Below are 15,224 nucleotides of genomic sequence, written 5' to 3'. Positions count from 1 at the left end.
ATGACGGAAAATATTTTGTGTATCAATTAATTGTAATTAATCAAAAAAACATAATCCATAACCAGCGTGAACCCAGTTATAGTTATATTCTAGTTGGAATGTGGAAATCCCCAAACTATTAAAATTGATGTTTTCGTTGCTGTAGATGATCATAATACAAAAACTAAAAGCGGCGGTGGAAAATATTTTATATAAAAATTGATTATAATGAAACAAAAATACATAATTCATAACCAGAACTAATTCAATTATAGCTACATTCTAACTAGGATGTGGAAATTCAAAAAGTATTAAAATTGATGTTTTTCGATGCTGTAGATGATAAAATACATATCGATAGTTTTTTTACTTGAATAAAATCTTTGCTATAATATTTTGTTATCGGACATGAAAATCTCAAAAAAGCGCGAATGGGGTCATATAACTAGAAGTTATATCTTATTACACTGCTGTGGAGGTGGGCTCCATCATCAATTTTTCTGCTTTCAGCTTCTCTCCCACTATAATACTGGAATCTTTCATCCTGCCCATCCCCAATATCTCAATATAACACTTTACACACAAATTCACAACACTAACATTCTTTGCATAATACCACAACAAATATCCTCTCCTAAAACATCCTAAAACCTATCCCATTACACAATTCCAATTTTTTGCCAACTTCGCAATTTCCATCTCCATTAATTCCTCTTTCTGCTACTTCCCTTACAGAACTTGATATCTTTCATTTCCTCCACAATCACTCAAAATATTATGTTTAAAACCAAGTTCTCATGTCTCCTATTTTTTTAACATCACAATAATCACTGTAGCGTCTGTTTTTGTCAAGCTTCGCTTATTCTTAGAAATATTGTTTCACCTAGAGATCTTGAGTATATCACTAAATACATAGCTTTACTTAAATATTGAATACGCTTATCTATTGAGGTAAAAATGTTTTGGTTCATACTCGATAAATAAGATTTGTAAATTCCAATATCGTTGGAATGTATACGTTGTTTGTGGGCGTAAAGAGAATGCATTCACATCATAGGTGTTATTGTATAAAAGAAATTATTTTCTTCACTTGTTAAATAACGCATTAATGTTTAAAAAAATATTAAATTCCAAATTAATTTCTTTATCACGCAACAATTATTATTCACGGTATTGAAATTGATAAGAAAATCTCAACTTTCTTCATTACACAGAACGTCTAAACAGAATTCCATTGTATTTCAATACAGTAACTTAATAAGGGTATTTCGAAATAAACCTTTGATATCAAGTTAAAACGAAATTTAAATTTTTATCGATCTAACAATGTTTCATTTCTTGGTAACTACAATAGCATTTAGTCACATGGCTGAGTGTTGTGGAAGTACTTATAAGAGCATTTCTAGTGATACAGTATTAGCTAGTGCGTGGAGGTCTATTGATTCAGTCAGTACGAGTTTAGTCGGTATATAGTGTGGTGGTCGTGTGCGAAGTTCATCAGAGCGTAGAAGCCGGAAATTGAACAAACACCCACGAAAATATTTTTATTTAACAATGAAATTATTATTGTTATTTTTTATTATTTTACAAATATATCCTAGTTTTAACGTTTCTAATAAAATCAAAGAAGTTCATAAAATATCGGGGGATATTAACTTAGTTTATTTGGAAGATTGCGAAAATAAACATCATGAGGAAGCTAGAACGACGAGAATTAACTCGGTTATTTGGATCGTTGATAGACTTAATGTTCTTCAAATCGCAACACCTTTAACTTTTGGCTTAGAGATATACGATGTATGCAATGAAACTCAATATTACGATGTTATTTATCAAATATTTCAAAAACAAGAACAGAAGTTTACCGTTGGAGTAATAACATCGAAATTTTTATCTTTACAATTACGAGAATTTTGTAACGTTTTAAACATTCACGTTATGAATATCGAACGAAATTATAAACAAATAATTTCTGGTACTATTCAATTATTATCGGCGTTGAATTGGAATGGAAATTTATCTATCATTGCGCAAGAAGGTGATATTGTTGAGGAAGTTTTGACTTCAACCCGAGAGGCTTCGTTGTGCGTAAAAAATGTTTGGGTAACAAAGTAGGTTTTAGTTAAAACTTTTTGGGTTTTGTATTAATTTTTTTTTATCACAGGGATTTAGAGATATTACAATTTTCTCCCAACAATCAATACGTAATTATAGGAGATGGAGTTTCGATCAATAATTCATTAATAATTTCATCTAGTTTGAAAGACGTCAAAAAAGCTATTTTTGTTCTTATTGATGGTTCAAGATTAGAAAGTAAGATTTTATAAAAATTAAAAAACGACAAATTTTAATTTAAACTTTTTAGCTATTCCAGATGGTTCATATCTCATTCAAGGATACAACGAAGATACTATTATCGATTCTAAAAAGCCACCAAAAATCGTGCCAACTCCAATTTTTTTCGACGTAGCAAATCCTTTCATTAATTTCGCAAAATCACTCAAAATTTTTCTACAAAATAATTGCAACATAACGAACGACTTATTATTATTACCTTGTATAAAAGATAAATATTTCATGCAAACAACACTTTCATCGTCGAGTAATTTTAAGATTCTTAAATTTTTCGAGATAGAACCTCTGCAAGGGAAATTTAATTACGAAATATTTGTTTCGGAAAATATCGAATCGGAATTTGCACCACTTAAAAAATTAGCAATTTATAACGTGTTCGATGAAACATTCATTGAATTGAACGATAACAATGATTATTTCGAAAAAATCGCAAACACTTCCGATGATTCCGATAATAATTGTAAGAATTCTTTAAGTTATTGTGAAGAGAATTGTTTAAATTTTTGGTCAGAAAGAAAATCTTGTTTTTGGGTCATAAAATTACGTTCTGACGATTGGGTTTATGCGATTTTAACGATATCCCTTTTAGGTGTTCTCTTTTGCATTGCTATTTTTATATTCATCATAACACGTTTGTGTAAAAAACAAATATTCGAAGGGAACCCAACTTTAACAGTGTTGCTTTTAATAGCTGTTATTTTAATGTACGTTTCAATCGTTCCATTCGCAATTGATGGCGATGATGATATAAAACCAACAATAATCTTGTTTAGATCGTTTTGTTTAGCTTTACCATATGCGGCGGCGTTTTCATTGATACTTTCAAGGGTAATTCTATTAGCTACCGCTTCAAATGAGGTGGGATTTATGTCTCACGTTGCCGGAGTCGTTCAATCTTTTTTAACCTTTTTTATATTTAGCGTGCAATGCGCTTTATGTCTTCAAATTGTTGGTAGATGCCAAGAAGAAATCTTCCACACGCCCTTTGTATTTTATCTTTTATCGTACAACGCTATTTTATTAATACTTTTATTAATTTTATCCCCACTTGTTGCCAAATCTCAAAGAAATTACAAAGAAGGTCGTTATTTTGTTATCGCAACTATTTTAATAACTTGTAATTGGTGCTGTTGGATTCCTGGATATTTTATGCTTGGAGATTATTGGAAAGATCTGATGTTATGTGCCGGATTGGTTGTCACCGCTAGTATTCTTGTTGGAACGATTTTTATACCAAGAACTTATTTAATAACCGTATCTGCAGCTCGAGATCGATTTACAAGTGCTTTGCCATCATTAGCTGTAAATACTTTGGATGTTTATCAAGCAACCGGTCAGGTAAATTTTTTTTCTATTAATTACTCATCCTTTACTTCACTACTTAAGTTATTTCATTCGTTGATTAGATGTATATAAACAAAAAGAAACACCGCACTGCACAAGATCGTTACAGTTTACCACCTTCCAGTGCTTGTGCTTAATTAGTAAGTAGTTAGTGAAATGTTTTGCATAAATAATTATAAGGATTTCCTTTATTGCCTGTTAAAGAGACGTACTATTAATTTCTTCTTCTATTGCAGAATGTTTACGATTGTGTCAACGTTACAGCGATTAATAATCATGCAATCGTTGCTGAAAAACGTAATACAATTCAAGAAGAAGTTTATTGCAGTTCTCCAAGTGATCAAGGATCGACAGCATCTACGATTAATCCTGATAAATTAACTCGTTTTTAATGGGATTTTTCTTTATCAGTATAATTAAGTTTGTTTAAAAGTATTGTAATGATTTAAAAATATTAAAATTAAATAAATTTTTGTTGGGACTGATTTGACTTTTTGTTTGACATAAATTTTATACAAACAAGTCCCTTAAGATGATTATAGAAATCTTATTTTTGTTACTATTTGGTTAAAAGTATTCCTAGAAAGAGCTGATATCTATATTGGATTTCACTCATTTCTTGATACATATACATACTTACAAAATAAGTTTTGTATTAACCTCTGTGTTTTTTAAGAACTAATATGGTTGAAAACCATTAGCAATAGTTTCTATCTTCAAACTATATTTTGCTATTATGACCATGACAACATTGAAGTTTAGTTGCTAAAAGGCAAATCCACAAATAAAGACGACTAATCTTAGAGGGAAAAATTGATGACTTCGCATGATTATGGTAGAAATGCATGGTATCGGTTGATTAAACCGAGGTCACATGCAGCCAAGGCGCTACATTTAATACCAAATCCACTCAAAACTTGTTAACACATACTACAACATCTCGGTGGAGAGTGATCTCTGCTAAACATAGAACAAGAAATTTAGGATTTTGTGTTGATTATGACTCCGTCGCTTGCGGGCCAAGCGATATATTTGATATTACACTTATCCGAAGGTCAATAACACATAATATAATGTTATATCTATATATATGTAGAATAGGTTTTCTTTTGCAATTTCGCCGAGATCTCTTGTTGTCAAGGCAATTGGTATAACACATAGATACCAAAAAGATAAGCGAAAAAGATAGGAAAAAATGTTTCCTGACTTTTAGTAGAAATAAAATAGAAATGAGTAAGCTAAAGCAAAGAAAAAAGAAAAAAAATCAAAACTCTGAAGAAACGAATACACAGATGTGCTAAATACTTTATACCCAATCCAACCCCAACATTATACAGGGTGAATACAAGCATTCAATGTTCTCGTCATTGACTGCCGAACTCTTTCAAACACACCAGCGTCGTTTGTAATTGAGTTACACCCAACAATTCTTCGATTTCGCAAATCGTCCAAATTCTCCACTGGAGTAGCGTAAACTAATGACTTCAGAGATCCTCAGAAAAAATAACCCAGGGGGTTAAAGTCTGGGGAACGAGCAGGTCTTGACCAATACAGCGATATCCGTATGTTGCTGTTAAATAATTACGAGCAACCAAACTGAAATGTGGTGGTGCACCATCGTACATAAACTACATTGCAATTCCTGTCGCGTATGATACATCCTCCAGAAACTCAGGCAGCTTTTCTGCCAAAAAATTGCGATACACCACGCCAGCAAGTCTTCCTGGTAGAAATACCGGTCCGATTAGATAATCATCCACAATTCCAACCAAAACATTCAAGGAGAATTGATGTTGAAAATGATCTTCACATACCTGATGCGGATTTTCATCTGCTCACACATGATTATTATGAAAATTCTTTATTGTATTGCTTGAGAAACTGGGTTCATCGGTAAAAAGAATCTGTGTAGAGGGATGCGAACTAATGTTTGTAATATCCATTGACATAATGCAGTACGTGGAGGAAAATCAGCAGATAGTAGTGCTTGAAGGCGTTGAATGTGATATGGATACAACAAATTGTCCTTACGAATTTTCCAAACTGTTCAATGACTTACATTCAAAGTATTTGCGCTTCTCGCGTAGAACTACCAACATCTTCCTCTATCATGGCCACCACATTCTGTTCCAATTGTACCGTTTTTGCAGTCATTGATCTTCCTGGACCTCCACTTCGTTTTAATGAACCTGTTTCACGAAGACGTCGATGAATGTTTTCGAAGATTTTTCGGTCGGGGACATTACGGGCAGGAAATCGTTGGATGTAGAATCGTCTAGCTTCTGATGAGTTGCCATCAGCAAATCTATACATGAAATGCATGTCAGTATCTCGCTCTGTAGCTTCGAAACAAAGGGGTTTATCAAAAATCATCATAGGATAGAATACTCTTAGAATAGGCCAAGAAATAACCCCTTGAATTTTTGCCGCGTGCTTACCTAACACCCTGTATGTAGAGTCCACAAGCAATCTACAGAAATATAAACGCGTAATTATTGAAAACACAAAGGTAAACATACCTCGAAGGAAGTTGCAGATTTAGTTAGTCAACAAGATGTTTCCCATAGCAGAAAGGAGTACTAGGAAAAGAGTGGAACAAAAGTCTGGAAAAGCCCAATTTTCTCGTAAATGCTCCAAGAATTACACAAAATTTTGTATATGACCATCTTCTTATACTGAGATTCGATACATAAAATTTACAATGTTGCCAGATTTAAGGCAACCTTTGACTTTTGACAACTTAAGGCTTTTTTGATGACAACTACGTCGAACGTTTATTCATCCAAAATTGTGATTGAGTTTTTTATGATTTGTTAAATGACATCGTGCTATATCCCTTCTATTATAGATATAAGTTGCTCAAATAACATTTCAATATGTCCGGTATTTGTTTTACCATTTTTATTGGAAAACTCTCTTACCGTTTATACTGACAGCGTCTGCCTTAAAATTATAATTTTGATTGGTACGAAACAATCAGTCCATAACTTCAACTTGATATCATATTTAACTCCAATCAAATTTACATAAAAACCCAAATTAAACTCATTATTCTCAATATCATCTTTCAATGGTACACATGTTTTAACAACCGAGGTTCTGACTATCCCTAACCATCGCTGAAACGTCTGGCAACCGTTTTGCGAACCTAATATTCTACATTGATCTGCTTGCAGACCATAGACGCGTGATCCATAGAAATGAACCATAGTTATCCAATCCTCTGCTTTATTGATAAAACACACTATGTTGCAAAAACGTCTATGTGGTAGATGCCTTTAATTCATCCATTCTGTCGGAAGAAAACACCTCCATCAAGCTCAACACTATCAGTCTTAAGACTTTTATTAATATCCTCAACGTAAAACCTACGTAGAACGTTTCGACACTCGTGAGTCTCATGTTTCTTTAACTACCAGAATGAATGCATGAGTTTCTTGTAACCTGGGATGTGGTCTAGAAATGGAGGAGATCCTTTCGGCTTTGATAAAACTCTGTAAATTGAAATTGTAAACTGAAAATATGTATCTCAGAGTGCTAACTTCAAATAGGTCTACAATTTAATAGGTAATAATTTAATCAAAAATGATGTGAGTTTTAAGCATCGACTACCTTACCATAAGGACAAATCGTGTTATATACCGAAAATTGATTATAATGAAACTTTTGGATCAATTCATTAACCATCTTGTATAATTTATGATTTAACGTGAAAAAGCAAAAACGTTTTCTTAAAATTTTTGGTCTTAAACAGATTTGGTTTAAATATAAAGCACCATGTGTGCGATACTCGATAACTGGTTCCCTTAATAGAAAAGCGATGAAGTGGCAAATACCCTATCCTTTGGCGATTTATCGTAAATTGGTTAAACCGAACTGCCTCGAAATGAACCAGTGTGAAACCGGAGGGACTTTTAGTGCATTGCGATCCGTTACTGAAAACGGATCTTAACTATGTGGAAATCCCTTCTTGATTTAAAAGATTCAAAAATCTTAGTATTCGTTATTGTTTATCTCTCTTTCCTTTTGGATAATGTTTTATTAACGGTCGTCGGTAAGTATATCTTTTAAAAAATAAAAATCTATTTATTATTTAATTTTTAACTTTCAGTTCCAATAATACCGGATTACTTATTTTCAAAAGATGTAGAAAACTCGGTTGCTAACCGATTATCTTTAAGCCCCATTCAAAGAAAATTCGAACAATTCGAAAAAAATAACGGCCCATTAGGAGCACTTCTGGCCTCGAAAGCTTTCGTCCAATTAATTTTTACACCCGTAGTGGGATATTTAACAGGAAAATATAATTATAACGTTCCTCTTTTGATTGGATCTTGCAATATGTTAATAGCAACTATACGTAAATTACAAAAATCATTTTATGTATCATTTAGCTTTATATATTTTTTTTTTAGTTTTTGCTTACGGAAAATCTTATGGGGTACTCGTATTAGCGCGAGCTTTACACGGAAGCTCTTCCGCAGCAATCGGAGTTAGCGGAATGTGTATTTTAGCAAACACCCTCCCCAAAGACTATCGATTACGATTTATGCCGATAGCGTTTGGAGGAATCGCGCTTGGAGTATTAATTGGATATCCTTTAGGAGGAGTTGCTTATCAGTTTATTGGGAAATCAGCGCCATTTTTGATCATAGCTTTTTTTATCATTATAAATATCCGTATGTTGTTAAATAAATTAATAAGCTATATTAAATAATTTTTTTTAATAGTATTACAAGTAATGAGACTTGAAAAGTCTTCAAATACAAATGAAGAGGATGGTGTTGATAATGTAAATTGGATCGAATTAATGAAATACCACAAAACTATTATTATAGCTGCTTCGATTTGCATCTCAACTGGTGCTATGGCTATTTTGGAACCTTGTATTCCGATGTGGATGATTGCTCATTTTGATCCTCCACCAAGTAAATGGCAACTTGGAGCTGTTTTTATCCCTGATAGTGTTGGGTATTTAATTGGATCGAATTTTATAGGTTAAATATAATATAATATATGTTTGTAAATAAATTAATTAATTTACTTTTAGGATTATTATCAATAACTTCTTGGAGGATCGCTTTAGGAGCTATGACTCTTATTGGATTATGTTGTTGTGCAATTCCTTTAGCTGCCACAATAAGTAATTTAACCCTACCTCATTTCGGATTAGGTTTCGGAGTTGGTGCTGTTGACGCAGCTTTAGTTCCGTTATTAGCAAATTTGGTTGATATGCACAAAAGCACCAAATACGGCCCAATTTATACCCTGCAACAAATGTCCGTTAGTTTAGCTTATTGTTTCGGACCTTTACTTGGAGGTCAATTGGTGAATATCTTAGGATTTCCGTGGCTTATAAGAATAGTCGGATTTACCAACATCATATTTTGCCCATTTTTAGTTTATTTAGAAACAACTAAGGTGATTAAAGTAAATTAATATTTATTATAATTATAGTAAAATCTCGATATAACGATTTAATTTGTACTTTAAACGTGCGAATGTCTGAACATGCACTGCAAAACACGAAACTTTCTGGTTTTAGGTCTACTGTTAGTTCTAGTTTCAGTTCAATGAAAAATATACAACAATTTAACACTGAATAACAACTAAAATTAGAACTAACATTTCATTAATATTAATGTTTCGAGATTTAAATCCGCTAAGTTGGCAATGATTATAATTGAGAGATAAATTGTTGCGGATAGCGTTATGTTGGTTGGTTACAAATAATTTTTATCCACAACATTTTCTTCAAACATTTTTAATTTTCGAGATATATTCAACATTTTTATCCAAAAACGTTGAAATCTTGGTTTGGGTTTTTTAGGGTTTATAGCTAAAACTGCAAATTAGCTTGAAAGGTATTGTTTATAAATAATATCTTTGTGGGTGTACTATGAACAATTTTTATTAATATTATTTTCATCCACAGCTATTAATTTTTGAGATAAAAACGATTTTCTTCTTAAATGTGTAAAATTTGACATGTTTCGGGATTTAAATTCTCTAAGTTGGCAATGATTATAATTGAGAGATAAATTGTTGCGGACAATGTTATGTTGGTTGGTTACAAATAATTTTTATCCACAACATTTTCTTCAAACATTTTTAATTTTCGAGATATATTCAAAATTTTTTCCAAAAGCTTCAATTTCTTGGTTTGGATTTTTTATGGTTTATAATTAAAACTGCAAACTAGCTAGAAAGGTATTGTTTATAAATAATATCTTTGTGAATGTACTATGAACAATTTTTATTAATATTATTTTCATCCACAGCTATTAATTTTTGAGATAAAAACGATTTTCTTCTTAAATGTGTAAAATTTGGCATGCTTCGGATTTAAATTCTCTAAGTTGGTAATCATTATAATTGAGAGATAAATTGTTGCGGATAATGTTATGTTGGTTGGTTACAAATAATTTTTATCCACAACATTTTCTTCAAACATTTTAGATTTTCGAGATATATTCAAAATTTTTATCCAAAAACGTCGATATCTTGGTTAGGATTTTTTATGGTTTATAACTAAAACTGCGAACTAGCTAGAAAGGTATTGTTTATAAATAATATCTTTGTGGATGTACTATGAACAATTTTTGTTAATATTATTTTCATCCACAGCTATTAATTTTTCAGATAAAAACGATTTTCTTCTTAAATGTGTAAAATTTGACATGTTTCGGGATTTTAATTCGCTAAGTTGGCAATGATTATAATTGAGAGATAAATTGTTGCGGATAATGTTATGTTGGTTGGTTACAAATAATTTTTATCCACAACATTTTCTTCAAACATTTTTAATTTTCGAGATATATTCAAAATTTTTTCCAGAAACTTCAATTTCTTGGTTTGGGTTTTTTATGGTTTATAACTAAATCTGCGAACTAGCTAGAAAGGTATTGTTTATAAATAATATCTTTGTGGATGTACTATGAACAATTTTTATTAATATTATTTTCATCCACAGCTATTAATTTTTGAGATAAAAACTATTTTCTTCTTAAATGTGTAAAATTTGACATGTTTCGGGATTTAAATTCTCTAAGTTGGCAATGATTATAATTGAGAGATAAATTGTTGCGGATAATGTTATGTTGATTGGTTACAAATAATTTTTATCTACAACATTTTCTTCAAACATTTTTAATTATCGAGATATATTCAAAACTTTTATTGAAAAACGTCAATTTCTTGATTTCTGTTTTTTATGCTTTTTAACTAAAAATGCGAACTAGCTAGAAAGATATTGTTTATAAATAATATCTTTGTAGATGTATTATGAACATTTTTTATTAATATTATTTCCATCCACAGCATTTAATTTTTGAGATAAAAGCGATTTTGTGTTAAATACTCCTAATTTGGAATATTTCGGGTTTTAAATCCGCTAAGTTGACAATGATTATAATTGAGTGTTCTAGGTCTAGTGTTAGTTCTAGTTTTAGTTTAATATAAATATACAACTACCGAACGCTGAATAGCAACTAAAACTAACACTAGCATTAGAACTAACACTAGACCTAGAACTAGAATCATTCGGGTTTAGTCGTCTTAAGACACGTACGGCTAAACCCGAATGTTTGTATTTCTAGATCTAGTGTTAGTTCTAGTTTTAGTTCAATGAAAAATATACAACTATCTAACACTAAATAACAACTAAAACTAGAACTAACACTAGCATTAGAACTAACACTAGACATAGAACTAGAATCATTCGGGTTTAGCCGTCTTAAGAGACGTACGGCTAAACCCGAATGTTTCTAGTTCTAGTTCTAGTGTTAGTCCAACTTTTAGTTCAATAATAATACACAACTAACTACTACAAATTTAAATTTTTTTTGTTTGTAGAAGAAGCAACCACTATCTGAGGAACAAACCTTACCATCTTACGCATCTTTATCGACGGAATCTTGCGAAGATTGGGAATAAAATATGATGTGCATTAAGTGGTGTAAAGAATTGAATCTATTGTAGAGTTACTCAACTTATCCATCGAGAAAGTAATTTAATATTAGGTTTTCCTCTCAGCTTTAGGGGATAAATCAGTGTTCCCCGGGGTACACGGTCGGACGCGTACTAAATTCGTTTGAACCGACCCGCACCACTTAACTCGATATTCTTATTTGCGTTGTAAGTTAAGAAGAATACTTTGTTTATCTTTGCTTGGGTTGCCCCAGAGCATATAGGATCGATTTCACAAATGAATACAAATGTCACGAATCTTTCTCCTACCAGACAATATAAAATCAATCTAACTTTTCAATATTTCTTTTAATCTTACCTAAAACCTAACAAATTGAGTTAAATTAAATTAAAATAAATTAAACCCAAATTATGTTGTACATATTTATTTTAATCGCCACATAGACTACAAAGCATTTACATACGAATATATTTATAACTTTATTGAGATAATGAATTTTATTATTACTAACATACATTTTGGTGTAGATATATCACAAAAAAAATAATAAAAATTTAATATTTAATTTCGAGGGTTTGAATGTAAACTGTACCTGCATTGATTACAATCGCAAAATCCTGGGACATAAACTGGACTTGGTAAAACAGGTTGGGGGTTAAAAAGTGATAAAAATGGGTAAATACTATGCATGTAAACTTTACTTCCCGCCAATAAATTCCCATGGGGACCCATTTTCCCATAAACCGGTTTAAAAGCCGAAACGTAATCATCCTCACCCCCTTCATCAACAATTTTCTTTTCCCCATCCGTTTTCTTAGCGTTGGCCAAATTGAAATGTTCGATGGCTTTTAATAAATCATGATTACATCTTTTTAAAACTAACTCCAAAACGGATCGTTTTTTATTTGGAAAAAGCTTGCAAAGCATATCGATAGATGCAGGACTAACCGATATTTCTTCGGATGGTTTTTCAGGTGTTACAGGACGTCCTTTAGGAAGATCTGGGGATTCCGCCATAGGAGATGTAACCTGCATCCCAAAAATCTTTCCAGGTGGGAGATAATCGTAGGTTGTGCCATTTTCTGCTGCCGCTAAATGGAGGGCAATTGCGTCTTCAGCTGCTTGTTGACGTTTTAAAGCGACCTAAAAACAAAAATTAATTAAAAAATGTTCATTGTAAAAATAATCTAAACAGTAGATATGAATTGTAAACACGAGTTTTGTTGACTGTCGAATCAAGTGGTGGGTATCAGGTTTTACTTTGTTTGCGGAGGCAGCTCAAGTTTTTGTGTCATTTGACACTCATCTAATGGAATATCGATCTTTTTTTTATGAACACAATAAAATCTATTCTATTCTTTTTACCTGAGCGGCCATAATCCTTTGTCGTTCTTTAATTAACCCACATTTAGTACACGAACAATTCTTATAAATACACTGCTTCTTATGTCCCCTTAACGTAGAAATCATCCCATGGTTTCTACATCGAGCGCATTTCGGAACTCGAGCAGATCTACTTTGAAGCATCTCCTAAATTAATGTTATTAATAATGAAAAAAAAACTTGTAAATTTCATTCCACTTACCAAATTTAAATCTTACGATTTAGCAATGGTATTTCACACTTGAGTTCTTGCGAAATGACTAAACGATACGCTGAAAAGTTACCGCGAGTTTATTTCATCCTTCAGAAGTTGGACCAATCGTGAAAAAGCGGATGCTGGTTTCCCAGGGTAAATGATCCGTAGCAACCAATCGAAAACGGACAGGAATGTTGTGCTCCGCCCGTTTTGTATCTGAAATTTCATATCCTGAAAACAGACTGAACCAAAACACTCTTATTGTTCAATTAAAAATTCTTTTTTAAATATATATTGAATGTTACAAGTTTATAAATGTTGGTGATCTTTATTTAGTTTTGCAGTAATGATTTCGAATATAAAGTTCGCGTTATAACATTTTTATTTGAAATTTTTCTAACAAATTATATGGAATATAAAGAATATAAAAAGGAATATAATACATAAATGTAAGTATTAATTTTTTTCGTATTCGATTGTTCATTTTTTAAGTAAGAACATCTCGAAGTTTGTATATCAATAAGCTCAATAATTATGTTATTTTTTATAGTTGCTTAAATCCAAGTTTTCTTTATATAATCAGAAATTGTTGATATATTAGTTAGAACAAAAATCCATTGTCTTTTACTGTGTCATCTAAAGTGAGGTGGACAATGTGCAAGTAGACAAAACATTTTTTATAAGATTAGTGCAAATTACTTCTAGATGTTATGTGATGAATTCAAACATAAAATAAAAAAACCTAACAACTCTATTTTCCCGCTAAATTATACTATGTTCATTACGATGAAATATTTAGTTTTTGAAATTTAACATGTTCACGTGCGTTTATAAAATCTGACAGGTCTTCTGAAGACGGCCAGGTGGCTGAAATTAATAAAGACAATTAACAAAATAAAATCTATCACCTTAGTAAATAAAGATTTATTACCTACTTTATCCAAGAAAGGGTGAAATGAATATTAACTTAAATTATATTTATAAAATAAAAAGTGATCGAGTGATCGAGAGAAAAAAGGGCATAAAAATGCAAAAAGAAATTGCATTTTCCTCGCGCGAAACAAGGTATGAAAGAAATTTGATTATGATATCACTGGATATGACAAAAACTTGCACAGACTTCTGACTTGAACATAAAACTTTGAATCTCTTTGTGTTTCAAAGTAGCTTCAATAATAACAAATCATTATCAAGCCTGTAGGTGTCAACTAAATCTCGACATGACGTGGAATATCAGTCATAATCGGAAGAAGTAGAGCATAATAAAGATGTACACAGCGCACTTAATAACCAAATTCCATTTAGTACTATGAGACTTAATAACCGGTCTGCAGAAAACTAACTTATTTGAACCATAACTGAGCTTATACAGGTGTGTTTGTAAGTCGTGGCATAATTTTAATCCAAATCTTAGGCATTTATAGGTTTAGACCAAAAATTTGTACACGAATCGTCATCATTTTTACTCTAGTATTTGTGATTAAAATTATGCTACGACTTACAGAAACATCTGTATACAATAAGTACAGGATAACGTATGGACTTTGAATCACCGGTTATTTTGATTTTGATAGATAGAATGACATTCATGAATTGACAGTAAATTAGTTTTATGTTGGAAATTTGCAAGATAGGGCGCCTTTTGCCCCATTTGCATAAAGACTTCGGTATGAAGGCTTGCAAAGTTCAATTAGTCCAAGAACTGAAACCTCATGACAATTCGATGCATTTTCGGTTCGTCCAATGGGCTGGAAATTGTTTTGCGTTTCTTTGAAAGTGGGCAAGGAGCCGGAATTGAAAAAGATTACATGGACAACGTTTGATTTCAACAAGGCGGCGTTATTTGCCTCACAGCCAACGTAACAATTGAACTTTTGAGCACCGGTAATGCATATTGAAGCAGTTATTGATGCTGTAGAATACTGTGTTAAGGATGATCTAAATAAGTACATAGTTATTGCTGCTTTGCCAATCTAGTTTATGGAAGATTTAACGAAAAACACCCAGACGCTATTATTAAGACCTTTAATTACATCC

General features: G+C 31.8%; 3 protein-coding genes across 4 annotated transcripts; 2 read left to right on the top strand and 1 right to left on the bottom strand.

Moving 5' to 3' along the window:
- Positions 1 to 1,305: 1,305 nt before the first annotated feature.
- On the top strand, positions 1,306 to 4,163 carry LOC111421158 (bride of sevenless). Of its 2 annotated transcripts, XM_023054306.2 has the most exons (5): positions 1,306 to 2,090; positions 2,144 to 2,292; positions 2,345 to 3,672; positions 3,741 to 3,818; positions 3,915 to 3,993. In XM_023054306.2, exons 1-4 carry the CDS (start codon positions 1,534 to 1,536, stop codon positions 3,813 to 3,815), a joined length of 2,109 nt encoding a protein of 702 aa, XP_022910074.2. In that variant the 5' UTR covers positions 1,306 to 1,533; the 3' UTR covers positions 3,816 to 3,818; positions 3,915 to 3,993. The 2 variants fall into 2 exon arrangements, with proteins under 2 accessions (XP_022910074.2, XP_022910073.2); XM_023054305.2 differs by lacking the exon at positions 3,741 to 3,818 and having other exon boundaries at positions 3,915 to 4,163.
- Positions 4,164 to 7,626: 3,463 nt separating this feature from the next.
- Positions 7,627 to 12,095, top strand: LOC111421132 (putative mushroom body vesicular transporter portabella). The gene is made up of 6 exons (XM_023054270.2): positions 7,627 to 7,732; positions 7,790 to 8,038; positions 8,094 to 8,357; positions 8,409 to 8,675; positions 8,729 to 9,099; positions 11,533 to 12,095. The coding sequence occupies exons 1-6, from the start codon at positions 7,633 to 7,635 to the stop codon at positions 11,611 to 11,613; spliced, it is 1,332 nt and encodes a 443-aa protein (XP_022910038.2). The 5' UTR covers positions 7,627 to 7,632; the 3' UTR covers positions 11,614 to 12,095.
- On the bottom strand, positions 12,066 to 13,397 carry LOC111421148 (doublesex- and mab-3-related transcription factor dmd-4-like). Its single transcript, XM_023054291.2, has 3 exons — positions 13,194 to 13,397; positions 12,974 to 13,138; positions 12,066 to 12,751 (listed from the first exon to the last, which is right to left on the bottom strand). Exons 2-3 carry the CDS (start codon positions 13,133 to 13,135, stop codon positions 12,170 to 12,172), a joined length of 744 nt encoding a protein of 247 aa, XP_022910059.1. The 5' UTR covers positions 13,136 to 13,138; positions 13,194 to 13,397; the 3' UTR covers positions 12,066 to 12,169.
- Between the last annotated feature and the right edge of the window lie 1,827 nt (positions 13,398 to 15,224).

The sequence above is a fragment of the Onthophagus taurus genome, chromosome 1 (assembly GCF_036711975.1).
Source record: "Onthophagus taurus isolate NC chromosome 1, IU_Otau_3.0, whole genome shotgun sequence".
Lineage (NCBI taxonomy): Eukaryota > Metazoa > Arthropoda > Insecta > Coleoptera > Scarabaeidae > Onthophagus > Onthophagus taurus.
Note: the sequence above shows the minus strand (reverse complement) of the source record. Positions and strands in the feature narration are given on the sequence as shown.

Coding starts and splice junctions, on each gene's coding strand:
- LOC111421148 (XM_023054291.2), bottom strand. CDS start 13,135: ATGCTTCAAAGTAGATCTGCTCGAGTTCCGAAATGCGCTCGATGTAGA. Junction 12,752..12,973: donor AAAGGATTATGGCCGCTCAG/GTAAAAAGAATA, acceptor TTTTGTTTTTAG/GTCGCTTTAAAACGTCAACA.
- LOC111421158 (XM_023054305.2), top strand. CDS start 1,534: ATGAAATTATTATTGTTATTTTTTATTATTTTACAAATATATCCTAGT. Junction 2,091..2,143: donor AAAAATGTTTGGGTAACAAA/GTAGGTTTTAGT, acceptor TTTTTATCACAG/GGATTTAGAGATATTACAAT. Junction 3,673..3,914: donor TTTATCAAGCAACCGGTCAG/GTAAATTTTTTT, acceptor CTTCTATTGCAG/AATGTTTACGATTGTGTCAA.
- LOC111421132 (XM_023054270.2), top strand. CDS start 7,633: ATGTGGAAATCCCTTCTTGATTTAAAAGATTCAAAAATCTTAGTATTC. Junction 7,733..7,789: donor TGTTTTATTAACGGTCGTCG/GTAAGTATATCT, acceptor TTTAACTTTCAG/TTCCAATAATACCGGATTAC. Junction 9,100..11,532: donor TTTATTTAGAAACAACTAAG/GTGATTAAAGTA, acceptor TTTTGTTTGTAG/AAGAAGCAACCACTATCTGA.